Genomic DNA, 13,735 nt, shown 5'->3' with positions numbered 1-13,735 from the left:
GCCCAGGTGAGGCAAACGTGCCAGTGGCAGGGCATCCTGGTCCAGAGGGGGCACGAGGCCGGGTGGCCAACAGACTCCCCCCACCCCCCGCCATTGAGTCTAACTCAAAGTTTCGCAAGAGGGATCACTAAGCGTTTCCTGTTTGGGCGTTATTAGAGTTATGCTAATACCTTCCTAGATGTTCTCCTAGAGAGTATGAAAAAGCAAAGTACAGCTCTTCCTTGGAATATTTCAATGATAAAGTAGATACATATTTTTTTCTCTAAGTACCTGTGTCTGTGTGTGTGTTAAGAAAAATAGATAGATCCGAATTTAGAGTCCTAATAAGGCAGCTGCCTGGTTCTGATCCCGGAAAATAGACACGAATTTTTTAAAATAAATTTGCATCTTGTTTTGAATGGAAAAGCTGGCTTGAAATCTATAACGAAGCTTTCCTTCCCTTGCTCACTTGACGGTCGAGAAAGAACAGTCCCTGAAGGTCGGGACTGAAATGCCCCCAAACAGTGGCTCTTCTATTCCCTCTGGGTCTAGGCCAAGTGGCCCCTAAGGTTCTAGAACTATCTGCAACCCTGGAGACCCTCCGGCAGTTCTGGCTGAGTTTACTGTGTTCTTTTTACTGCTTTTAAGTCTTACTCAATCATGTTCAAAGCCTTGGGCTAAAAATAACTCCCGGAAAGGGAAAAAGGGGAGAATTCTGGGTAGAGGGGGAAGACGGTATTAGAATGAGGCCTTTGGTTTAGGAACGATCTTGTTGAATTAAAGCCACTTCTCTGGCTTACAAGAGACGAGAGCCGTTTCCCACATTATCTTGAAGGAATTTGACAGCTGCCAGGGTTGAAAGAGGCAAGATCTTGGGGACAGTTTTCAGAGAAAACTGAACATAGTAGCACCCCCTCTCCACAAGGAACTTTTTTTTGATTCTTTCTAGCCGAGTGAGAGCAGGGGTGGGTCCCCTCTGGACAGCACCTTTAACAGTTGCCATGGAGACGTGAGTCCTCTGTTTTAGAGGACGTGCCTTGAGAAGCAAGGAAAGGAACTCTGGGGAGTTCTTGGGCTCTTCCGACCTTGCACGCGTTATTTAAGTGACTGTCTAAGTCACGACACGACACGACTCTCCAAAACATTTAAAGTCTCGAAAGAGATTCACAGTGACCTGCGGCGCGTCAGCTGGCCTGGAAAATACAGACCCGGTTCAAACACTGGACAGAGACATCCAGCCCTGACCCACAAGAAAGGATTTCAAGTCAACGGTCCAAGCCCATCGTCTACGCTGGGTGATCGGGTTCTCCCACACTTCTCTGCAAGATTAAGATTTTTCACCCTAACACGATGCAGTCTGGGATGAACTAAGCCTTGGGAGCCAAGAAAGAAATCACAGCATGCAAAGGCCTGTTCTGGTTGCATCTGGAATTTTACTCTAGAAGTACAGGTTCCTTTTCCAGATGCTGAAAGGATTCCAGAAAGCGAGACATGTGCCTAAATCCCCAAAGCCTTTTCCTTCTGGGCACAAAATTTCTGTTAGCCAGCAGCCTCTGGTGGTTTGTGTGTAGCTCATCAGATCCGGGGAAGGCCAAGGAAAACACTCCCCATGGCAAACCCAGCTGGGGATGAGCCAAAGAGTGATTCTGGAAGAGAGAAGCCCCGAAGGGTTCTTTTCACAGTGTTGCGAAGGGCAGAGTAAGAACAACAAAATTCGGAGACTACTTGAATGACATCTTTCCTTCTTCCCACGCGGGCACTAATATTGGATAGATGCATTCTGTACTTAGAAAATGCCACTCGGAACATGAGGGTCACAGATTCACTTCACAGGATCACACTGGGAGGATGACACAAGACAATGACAAAATTCCCAGCACAGTATCTGGCACGGCGTGAGCGTAAATAATAAATATTAGTTCCTTTTCCTCTTTCCCCAAGATTAGGTCAGATCCCAGATAAGATACAAGAGTCTCCTGAGAGACGTGGGCGAGCTAGTGCGTCTAAAGGTCGGTCACGTAAGTCAAATACATTCACTCAGCAGCCCCGGTTTCTGCTGTAGTTTTTTTGATCGTTTTCCACAGACACGCGAAAAGGTGACTGACAGACATGTTTTCCCCTTGGAAAAACATGTCCGTTCAATGGCAAAAGGCAATTCATAGAAGACACAAAATTCCAAAGGTTTACTGCGAGGACGTTTGCGGCGGGGAAGCCGAGTGCCTCGCCCAGGTGCCCACAGGCTTGTGGGGACCCAGAGGTCCACACGCGACATCCAGAAGCCAGTGTCCCTGCGTCCAGCCACCTTTCCACCGTGCTCCCAGACAGGCATTCCCTCTCCCCAACCAGGTCTTCTTTCTCTACTGGGGTTTTGCACAACTTCACAAAAAGCTTAATTTCTGAGAGGTACAAAGAAATCAAGCTCTAAAAATGCCTCCCAGGGGCAAAAGCACGGAAAGCAGATTTTCTATCAAATGATCCAGTGCAAGCTAATGCTTTTTTTTTTAAAATTTGGGAGTTGGGAGGCTTTTCAAAAAGAACGTATCAGAGTCCTGAAGTCCAAGATTCAGAGTCAGTATTTTCCTGGCTTAAGACATGGATCATTTTTCTTCCTTTGAAACCAACATATTTAATGGGGTTTCCTTCCTAAGACCAGTAGGGATGGAGCGCTCCTTTGCAATTCTTGCCTAATGTCTAAGCAGTTTGTAATCAATATGCTGCCTGCATCACAGGTACTGAGGTAAAATTCATGAGAGGTACAATCTCGGCTTTTAGCAGGCTTCTGGGAGAGTCTGGCCCTTAGGGGAAAAAAAGTCTCGATGAGGTTGGGAGGAGGGCAGTTGGGACTCAAAGCAGGATGGCATCCAGTGGGATGGAGACGAGGGCGCCATCATCCCTGGGCTGCTCCTGGGAGCCGTCAAGCGTCAGGCATGGGTGGGGAGGCTCATCCTGGGCTGATTCTGGGGGCTCCCCTGATACCGAGGAGCTTCCCTGCCTGGCAGCCACACCAGTGTGGACCACAAAGGACCTGAGGCTACTCGTTCCTCTGCCAGCTCATCCCTCGTTCGAGTCAGAGCAGCCCAGTCTCAGAGCAGGGCCTGTGAGGAGGGGGAGAGACCCGTCTCCCCGCAGGTCCGTGGGTGGCCCCTGCTGCCACCGAAGGCTGACTTAGGTTCCTCGTCTCTGGACTTCATTCGTTCTTTGTCCCTAAATAGACCCTAACACCTCTCTAGACTCAGCCTGGGGGCTGAGAGGCTTGGCTGAGGTAAAAGACTCTTTTGAGGTTCTCTGCCAGTAACAAACACGTACTCAGTTAAGACAGCAAGTACTCCATGATCCTGAATCTCCGCCAACCAAAAGAAAGCAGCACATACACTGCTGAACTTCGACAGCTCCACAACCCAGGAGCACAGACAGCGTGTGAGACCCAGCCATAAATCTTCTAGACGGTCGGCCCCACCCACTGGCCGCCAGGCAGCTGTATTTTGAATTGCACCCAAGCGTGGGGCCATGCTATCAACTTTCTGCTGAATGCTTCTCACAGTCCATTTTTCGTCCTTCCTTCTTCCCCCAGGCCACTCCACTCCCTCCCTCCTTCCATCTCCCTGAGTCCTCAGCCAGCAGAAGCACTAGTTTCTAGATGATTCTTTTCATGGTATCTGAGACAATCTGCTTCATGTTCAGATACATGGCGGGGGGAGGGGGGTAGGCAAAATATTTCCGCATTAGACCCTTTGCAGAAGGCATAAAAAAAAAAAAGTACAAACACAAATCACTTGACAATTTTATGATTAAAGCCAACGATGGAAAAAACAGTTTTGAGTGTTGCTAACATCGTCAAGCATCTCATTCCAACCCACTCAACCACCCCGTTTCTCAGATCTATTTCTAGATATACAAACTTGTCCGCAGATGAAATCATGTCTGCGCATCGAAGAGTTAAACTTGGGAGACAAGAACTCCAGGTGAAAAGCGCCCCCCGCCCCCGAGCGGGAACCAGTTTCTAGTTTTACAAAACACTCAAAAGTCAACTTCCCAAGAACACTTGGTTCTGGGCGCACATGTATCATGTCCACATGCTAAACATGACTAGAAAAAAAATGGTATGAGCATGTATCATCTTTGGGTAGAAGGTGGTGGTTTTCTGGGAGGACAGGACGCGCTCTGAGAACACCAGGTAGAGCAGCCTGTGGGAGATGCTTAGCGCCTGTGTCACTCTTGCTCGAGAAGAATCAGCAAATCATGTAACAGTGAACAAAGTCCCACGTGGACAAGTTTCAGGGGGCGCTCAGCAGTTTACTGACAGTTGAGGAAAACTATTTTAGTCACTTGGCCAAAAGCCACATGAAGGCAGGGAACGTAAACCCCTCTGCGACTGGACTCTCTCTGCATTTTTCTGCTCGAAGCAGGATAAAAAGTCTTACATTTTGGCCGCATCTCTATTTATGGAACAACCACAGCTGCTCCCCAGAACAGCGGCTGCTGGCTGAAAGAGTGAAGGACTTTTGTTGCTACCATCGGAGTCCGTTTTCTGTAGCACTTGACTGAGTTTCCTGCCCCCCCAAGTCTGTGCCCCGGGGTCTGATGGCGGATCGGGAATCTATCCACGGCGCCATCCGTTACACGGATGGATTTTAAAGTCAAGGCTCATCTTCTCCGCAAGAGCGAATTCAGCGGCTTATTCTGGCCTGCGGCAGGTGAGCTCTCCGCTACCCGGGACGCGTCACGACTCCCCACCTTGGAGGGCGACAGCGTAGCTGATCCTGAGCGCCCCCCCTGTTCAAACCCCACAGGAAGAGAAACCTACATTCCCCCTCTGCGCTTCTGGGGTGCAAAGCGCACCCCGGCCTGCGGGCGTAGCATTTAGCAGGGCGCCCTGCCCTGAAGGTCACAAAGAGAACCCTCGTCAAAGCTATCAAACGTGTTAAAAAAATACAAAAGTTATTTTCTCCTTTTGATTGCTATTTACTTGTGACAACATTTGTTAAAAATATTACTTCTGTCTCTGAGAAGAGATCATTCTCTTCATATAATATGGAAAAATAAACTCTACCAAACCCACAGTTCACATTCCCCCAGCACTGCCCCAGGGCTTCGGCTTCCGCATCTCCAAACAGCATCACCAGGGTCAACGTACTACATGTCCAGGACGGGAACGCACGGCACAGTCCTAGCCAGGGCCATGCGGGAGCGAGGAAGGAAGTGGCAAGGCTCACGGAACATTCGGGAAGGAGCGAGTGAGGACGTAGGGTGGCTGATCTGCTAATAAAATCAAAGGACGCGGGCTGGTTTCGGGCCTTCCTAAAACGTCGAGGGGCAGTCCCTCATCTCCTCTGACCACCGGAGGCCCTGCCAATGGGTGGCGGATTGGTGGGAGGGGAGGGAGCCATGAAGCTCAATTGTCGGTGTCCCCTGCAAAGCAGGGCTCCTCTTCCGCACCCAGGATCACCGTAAGACACTGAACTGGACGAATGGGAGAAGACAAGGATACATAAAAACAGTAAAATGTTTATTTTCTTAGAAAAAAAAGTGGGGAGGGATTCAAAATGATTGTGATCACACTTCCAACTGCTTCTGAGCAAAGCTAATGTTGCAAGCTTAATCCTCGATGAAGACACCTCGTCAACGAAACCACCTGCCGCTCGCGCCTACGTCACTCCGGCAGTCCCATCCCCACATGCTCTTAATGGGTAATGGCTTCTCTACCTCTTCTTAGCAGAGAAACCAGGCTTGCCATAGCAACCATCCCGTCTCCAAAGCGCAGCACTGGCAGTGGGAAGCAAGGCTCTGGACCGCTCGGGAGAGACAGAGAGGGAGGAGGGAGGGAAGGAGATGCTTGTCTTAGAAGCAGAACAGTTCTATGACAGAAGTTGGATGTCTGAGTTCACCACTACCTCATCTTATATAGAAAATCGTTTGGAGAGCATCTGGAAAACCGACAGGATCTTTAAGGTGAAAATGCAGAATTTTGCTGCATACCTGGACACAAGAGAAGTGAGAAGTTGCAACAAGTTTTAACTAGCAGCAACAAAGAAAGTTCGAGAACAGTTTTTGTGTGTGTGTGTGTCTGTGTGTTTGTTTTTAGCAATATTCCTTTGCAAGTTCATTAAGAAACACTGTAATTTAATGGGGCATACGATATGGAACGATCTTCTTTTCGCTATAGTGCTGTTCGCTGAAGAGAGAACCGACCTTTAGAAAAATTTCAACTGGGGTGTAACCTATTTACACAGTAGTAGCTCCTGGTTTCAGTGGTAGGATGGATGCTATGTGATATCCTCTTCTTCGGAACAGTAATCTCGACCCTGGAGGGGAAAAGAGAAGGACAGTATGTGAGTGAGAAATTCAAAGCAGAACCCAAGACAGTGAATCACTGGCAATTTTCTCCCAACGTCTGTCTTCTTGGAAGAGGGCTCAGGCTGTATCAGTGACTACAGGCACAAGGGAGAGAAGCCACAAATCCATGTTGGCTGATTTATCAATGGGATATGCCTCAGGGCACAGAAGTGTTACCGAGCCCCAGATAAACCCTTGCTTTATATTGGTAAGAACTTACATTAGGCACATACAAGACTCAGTCTTTCACCACAAAATTACCAAATGGACGGTCCAATCGGGAGACCAAGTTCTCAAGACCAAGAGAAACTGAAATAAACAATGAACAAGTCACTTTTGGCTGGCGTCAGGGCTGCTCATGATCTATGGTGGTGTATCTCCATGCCCAGAATTTATAATTTTACAGAAGGGGAGGGTATAATCCAGGGATGTCTTAGTTTGAATCCCCTCTAAATTAAAACAGGGGATTAAAAAAAAAAAAAACTCAGGGGCACCTGGGTGGCTCAGTGGGTTAAGGCCTTTGGCTCAGGTCATGATCCCAGGGTCCTGGGATCGAGCCCCGCATCAGGCTCTCTGCTCAGCAGGGAGCCTGCTGCCTCCTCTCTCTCTGCCTGCTTCTCTGCCTACTTATGATCTCTGTCAAATGAATAAATAAAATCTTTTTAAAAAAATGCAATCTTTAAAAAAAAAAACTCAAAGATTTACTGACATTTGTATAACAAATCTGGGACTATGGGACTATGCTTGGTTTATGTAGGAGGCACAAGAAAGGCGAAAATGCTTCTTTGATTCATTTGCCACCAAAACAGGTCACTTGAAGGCTTAAGGACAACACACCATCGTTACTTTTGAACAGTTTTCATCCTCTCTCCAGGAAGTTATACAGTCTACGAGGGCATGGTTAGGACTGGGATTCAAGCATCACATCTGACCCAGGTGGGTTGTCTTGGTCAAAGCCTTCAGCTTCTTGGTCCATAATCCCTCACGATAGGACAGGAACCTGCCCTGCCTGTACCACAGGGTCCCAGACCAGGGCTTTGTAAAAGGTCATGTGTTAATACTATTTGTACCCTTCAACCTGTCTCTTTTTGTATATGCACCACATGCTTAAATTTTGGAGGGGGGGAGGGAATATTCCTTGAAAAACAGAATTCCCTACGTAACTGGAACTTATTCCCAAAGGTAAATTTAAAGAAAAAAAACAATTTTGCATAAAACTAGTTCTCAAGTGTCTTACAGGTTTGTCACCGTTTGTACACCGAACATAAGAGCTAAGCGTCCTCCTAACGAGGGCTGTACTATCCGGCCAGGCAGTCATCCTGGCTCTGTGACTTACTAACTCTGGCATCTCTATCACGTTCCCTTTCTGTACCTCGGTTTCCCCAACTGTTCAGTGAAGAAAACAACAATACCCACTTCACATGCTTGCTGAAGATTAAACGAGTTAATAGTCGTAACGTGATGGAAGGGTGCCCAGCACAGCCTTTTGTACATGTTGTACGTGTGTAGTGTGTATGCAGATGTGTTTGGTAAAAAAATGCTGCCACACCATGAAGTCTCGGGGGCCCGCGGAGCACGAGAGGTCGCCAGCTCCCACGCTAAATGGCCCCAGCTTGCCTGTTCTCCTCGAACGTGATTCACTAGGGGGCATGGTCTGGTCCCCCAGCCCCCCTGCAACTTGTAGCATGTCTGAGCCCCAGGTCATCTCCAGGTTGACTTTACTTGGCAAGGAGAGAAGCATGACTCAGCACCCATCAGCAGTCTCCTTGGTGACGCCGCCCAAGTGGATGTCATCCTAGCCTTGGCCCAGACCCCTTGGGAGAGCCGCATGCTGGAGAGCTGGAAAGGAGAACCTCGTGGACCCTGGCGGTTGGGAGTTCAGCCTTCAAGGGGAGAAACGGGACACATCCAGGCATACCAGCACAATGCTAGAAACAGACCGGGTGATGCTGTCCACGGATCCTCAACTCGTGAGGCTCGGGGAGGAGATCTGCCCGCGGGCACCAGGGGTTTAGCTGGAGGGGAAAGGCAGGGCTCGTGCAGTTTTTATTAGGAAAGGGAAGAGGACATATCCAGCATATATGTGGACAGACACACTGTTGTGTGACAGCAGGCAAAACACCGGGCTTTGGTTTCCTGGGGATAATCGTGGTTCTCTCTCTCTCTGGGTTGTGATCAGGATTTAATGGGAAAACATAGTGTGTGGCAGGTATTCAGTCAAGATCACTGCTGCTGCTTTCACTGTGATCATTGTTATTATACACCCCATGTTTGACCAGCCCCGCCACAGGGGGACAGGGGTCTCCTTCCTTGTGGCTGTCGGTGAGTGAGGACTGTGGTCATACACTGTGATCGGAGAGATGGCGGCGAGACCTTCCTCCCGCCCCGCAGCCTTTCAGACGGGCCAGAACCCTGTGCACTTGGATAAAACTTCTGTGAAAGACACCTAAGTCCCTTTCATTCTATCTGAACGAGGCCGCAAATAAAAGGCTTGGCCAGCTAATGTGGTATTAACGCAGCAGGAGCATTTCAGGGACAAACCCACATCAGCTGTCTCTGCAAACCCGAGACTGTAATAATCATTTCCTGAGCGTTTGCTTCTTGGAAATTATCATCACTCTGAGGAGGAGGAAGAAAATGCCATCAGGTGCTTTGCAGACATTATTTGCTTGACTGTTGACGCCGACCCTGTGGGGGGAGTGGTGCTGTGTTACCTGGAGGGAAATCTCAAAGGGGTCCAAGACCACAGGGTTCATCCTCCCCCTTTTTGTGATGACTGAGTGGGCTGACAACTGAATTCAAATGGCAATCAGTTCCCTACTTGTTATCACCCGCCAGCAGCTCCGAGAACCAAATATTTCATGGATGGAAGATTTGGAAATTAAAGGTCTGGAGGGGAAGAGCCCCCAGGGGGCTGGCGCCCTTCTAAGGATGGGGAACCCGAGAACTGCCACGGGAACACCCCACCTGCACGCGAGCAGGCCTTCTACAACATGACTGCACGTCTCATGTAAATGTATAAAGAACTGTGCTAAAAAGAGAACCTGAAAACCTTGAGCTGTCAGAAGGCAGAGGTGGGAGTCGGCCGTGTTTGGGAGGACAGGCAATTCTTCCAACTGAGTGAGTCCTTCCCCGTAAAGGGTCTGAAAAAGGGATGTCTGTAAAGATGCTTCCCACAGTCAGAATTGGGACTGGGGGACACAATTCCACCCTTGTGCAAAGGACCCACTGAAAGCTACAGGGAAGAAGATTCCGACGAGGCCCTTACAGGGCCAGAAAGTCCCGGGGATGCTGAAAGGAAGGGCTGTTTGAAGACCCACAGGGGCATCATGGTGCAGACTTGAAAATCTCCAAGAGTTCTTGCCCACGGCCACACCCCTACTCTGTACAGGTTTCCGTGTCCTCGTCAGCTGTCTGTGCTATCTCCTTGGAAATGTAAAGAAATTTCTGTCAGCTCAGAATATACATTTCCAAGGTTTTAGGGTGAGGATTTTTGTTTATTGAAATGTCCAGAATTTCAATATCCTAGGAATTAGGGATATTAAGGAACAGAGAAAGGAAGACCATTATCCTAATTTTAAATTCTGCTAAAGAGGGGCAACTCAAGGACTGACTTCAAACAAGAGAATCGTTTTCCAAAGTACCTACAGTGCTTATCTCCTTAAGTTTAACGAGACAAATGGTTAAGGACTGGCTGCCCAGTTGCGGGTGTGGTTTTATCTTGGAAGTCTCCAGTACATTTCTGTAGACCTGTGTGCGTTCAGCCCAATACATATACCTCAAGTACATAACACTCAGCTGTGAACTGAGTATTTTTCCAGTGGGGTAGATCAGAGCCATATGGCTGTTACTAAAAAGATGCAGCGACTCTCCATTTCTCCATCTGTAAAATGGGGACAGTAAGATCCAACACACAGTGTTGATGAAGGAATTAGAAGTAACACACATAAGGTGTTTGGCAAAGCTTTGCACATGGGAGGGAGGTAATTAATAAATTAGAGCTCTAACGATGACATTGAAAAATGAGATCAACAGATGCGGGAGTGAATAAACTGTCGTGATGAGACACTGGGCCACCGCTGAATGAGTCAGTCACTTTCAGGTCCTCAGACAAGCCAGATGCTTGGGTGCTTGTCCCTCGTCCTCCGTCCTGACTGGCTCTCCCTGCCTTCAGCCCTCCCCAAACCCATCCCTTCTCATTTTCTGGATCTCCGCTTAAATGTCACCTCACTGTCTTCCCTGAACGCCTTATACACAATAACACTTCCCTTACTCTGCTTCATTTTTATTTATATTACGTATCATTTCCCGACATTAATGTATTAATTCCTTTCTTTATTGGCTGTTTTCTCTCTCGCATAGAAACATCAGGATGGTAGAGACTGTTTTCATGCAGTGCTGCGTGCTCAGGACTCAAGACTAGTGTGAGCCGCATGGGAGATGCTCAGTGAATATTTGTTGCTCAAGCGAAAGGATGAAAAATATCTAGAGTTGTGAAGTTTCAGAGTTGAAAGGGGACTTAGAGGTTTTCCCCTCTGACCTTGCATCTAATGCAGGATGGGCCTCCATTTACCCCATTCCAGACTGGGAGCCTTCTCTTGTAGGTTAGAAAATGTCAGATGGTTTTCCAAGCTGCCCATGACACTGTTCAACAGCTGGACCCAAACTCTGCCTTTTTGTAATTCCCAAAGAATGGCTTACTCTAGGCCTTTGGAACCAGAGGATGATTCTTCCCAGAATGACATCACCTCTTGGTTCTGCACCTGCAAATAACATGGCTAGGTCTCTGCCTTACAAGGGTGCCACTTCCCCATGATCTTATTAAAACGGACCTATCAAGAATATCACCTGCACAGAATAAAATATCCCAGATACACAGCATAAGAGAGGTCAGAATTCAGGAGCTGACAAAGGGAATCACCAGGAATGACAGATTCCAAGAGAATGGATGTGCTCAATCTTAACAAGAGAACTTCTGCCAAGGTTCTGGAGAGGGAAACAGCTCTCAGGGGAAAGAGGGAAATAAACTTATACAAAGGAATAGAAAAAGGTCGCAAGAAAGAAGATAAAAAGAGGAACGCACTTGATCACGTGAAGACAAACTTTTGCAGGGCAAAAAATAATAAAATAAAAAGGCAAATGCCATTAATGGGAAAAATACCTGTAGCATACCATGTGTCCATAAGTTGTAAGTTAGAGGAGAAGCTCATACCAATAAAAAATGGACAGTAAGAGGATCTCAGTAAGAGGGAAGGGTACAAACTGGAAACTCATTCAGAATGACGTAAGACCAGTGAACACATAAATAGAAAGATGGTCTGCTTCACTGATCAAAAAATATAAATCAAGTAATTATTATTGAAAAAACAGCGACACCCAATTCTTGAAAGTACGCGGCGGAAGGTAGTTCTCCAAGCTTGCTGGCAGTGGTGTTGAACAGTGTGGCAGCTTTGAAGGGTAACTTGGTAATACCTACCATGAATCATAAAAATGTTCATACCCTTTATTACAGCAATCACTGAAATCAATCTCAAAGATGAACCCCCAAAGATATGTTTTTAAAAAATGTATGTGTTGTTTCCCTGGGACTGGAGATAGGCATGGAGGTCGTGTAAGTAAGCAGGAGGGACCTTTCTGAGGTGACGGAAATGTTCTAACACTGGAAGGTGGTGCTGGTTGTATCATTTGGCAAATTTACTAAAAAATTACTGCACTGCACATATAAAATGAGTAAATTTTATGCCATGTAAATGATATCTTCATAAAGTTCTCAGAAATATATGTACAAATATTTTCATTGTAGCCTTTTGACTAGGCATGAAAAAAAAAACCTCAATCAAATATTCCAAAGAAAAAAAAAGTGGTTACTAAGGTTTGATTCAGGCACACTCTGGGACCAAAGAGGCACATAAACAAACGACAGGAAAAATCACTCTGTGTCCCAGGCAGCTCCTGCTTGGACACCAACTGCATTTTCACATATATTGTTACCTCATCGCAGAACCCCTCCCCCCACCCCCGCCAGCTGTCTCTAGCGGCCACTCAGTCATCACGATGGTGTTCCAACATCGTATCTTCAAGTGATGATGATTATTAAATTATGATGCTCTTCATTTCCCTCAGTTGCTCAGGGAGAATCTCTTCCCTTCTAGACCACCATGCTTTATAGTGATTTTAGCCAAAATGTTTGCCTCCCTAACTCTAGGCAGCAGGACGTGTCTCATTCATCCTTATCTTTTTTGGTATTTACTGGAATCCTCGTGTGGCTCATGTCATGATGGTTATGAATACTCAGGCGTTTGGAAGGAGGCACTGCTGTGTGTGTGTGTGTGTGTGTGTGTGTGTGTGTGTGTGTGTGTGTAGGGATGGAGGCTGTTACGTGATGTTTTCGGGAAGTGTCTTGGACTTTAATAAGTAAAGCAAGTTGTCAACATTTTACGGATTGCACTAGAAGCAGTCCTCTTCAACAACACAGCTGATAAAGAGTGAGTTTTGAACGCCAGCATCAGCAGAGACTGCGGCACAGCCTTGTCCCAAGAAGAACCTGGAATTGAGCCGAGGGCAGCAGGAATGCAAGGCGGGGAATAAAAGCTGATATCAGAATCCCAGGTCCACTACTTAGCATTCTCATTTATATAAATAATACTTATGTAAACCCCATAAGGAATCACGTCTGGTTTTCTTTCTCTCCCTCTTTTTTTTTTTTTTGGACAAGGCAAATGCAGTTTTATGTTTTGATTAAAAAATGTGCATCTGGACAGCTAAATTATAAGTGTCCATCTAATGCCAGTGTAATAGGAACACCAGCTGTCCCTTTTTAAAAAAATTTAATTCCAGTATAGTTAACATACAGTGTCATATTAGTTCCAGGTGTAGAACGTAGTGATTCAGGAATTCTACACATTACTCAGTGCTCATCATTCAAAGTGAACTCTTAGTCCCCATCACCTATTTCCCCCATCCCCCCCCATCCCCCCTTTGGTAACCATCTGTTTGTTCTCTATAGTTAACAGTCTGTTTTTGGGTTTGTCTCTCTTTTTTTCTTTGTTCATTTGTTTGGTTTCTAAATTCCACATATGAGTGAAATCATATGGTATTTGTCTTTCTCTGACTGACTTATTTCGCTTAGCATGATACTCTCTAGATCCATCCATGTTGTTGTCCACAGCCAAGATTCCGTTCTTTTTTTATGGCTGAGTCATATTCCATTGTGCATATGCACACACACATATATACACACCACATCGTCTCTGTCCACTCATCTGCCCATGGACATTTGGGTTGCTTCCATATCTTGGCTACTGTAAATAATGCTACAATAAACAGAGGGATATATATATATATTTTTTTTTTTTTTCCAAATTAGTGTTTTCATTTTCTTTGGGTCGATACCCAGTAGTGCAATTACTAGATCATATGGTAT

General features: G+C 46.5%; 1 protein-coding gene across 1 annotated transcript in view; it reads right to left on the bottom strand.

Moving 5' to 3' along the window:
* Positions 1–5,464: 5,464 nt before the first annotated feature.
* LOC111150732 (chromosome unknown C1orf21 homolog) overlaps positions 5,465–13,735 on the bottom strand; it is a 230,330-nt gene continuing 222,059 nt past the window's right edge. Inside the window, exon 7 of the mRNA XM_022508299.1 lies at positions 5,465–6,281. Coding sequence (XP_022364007.1) covers positions 6,243–6,281 — 39 coding nt within the window. The 3' untranslated portion in view covers positions 5,465–6,242. The remainder of the gene's footprint in view (positions 6,282–13,735) is intronic.

Source organism: Enhydra lutris, unplaced genomic scaffold (assembly GCF_002288905.1).
Source record: "Enhydra lutris kenyoni isolate GAN:26980312 unplaced genomic scaffold, ASM228890v2 scaffoldscaffold24, whole genome shotgun sequence".
Classification (NCBI taxonomy): domain Eukaryota; kingdom Metazoa; phylum Chordata; class Mammalia; order Carnivora; family Mustelidae; genus Enhydra; species Enhydra lutris.
The sequence above is the reverse complement of the archived record's forward strand: the minus strand, read 5'-3'. Positions and strand labels throughout refer to the sequence as shown.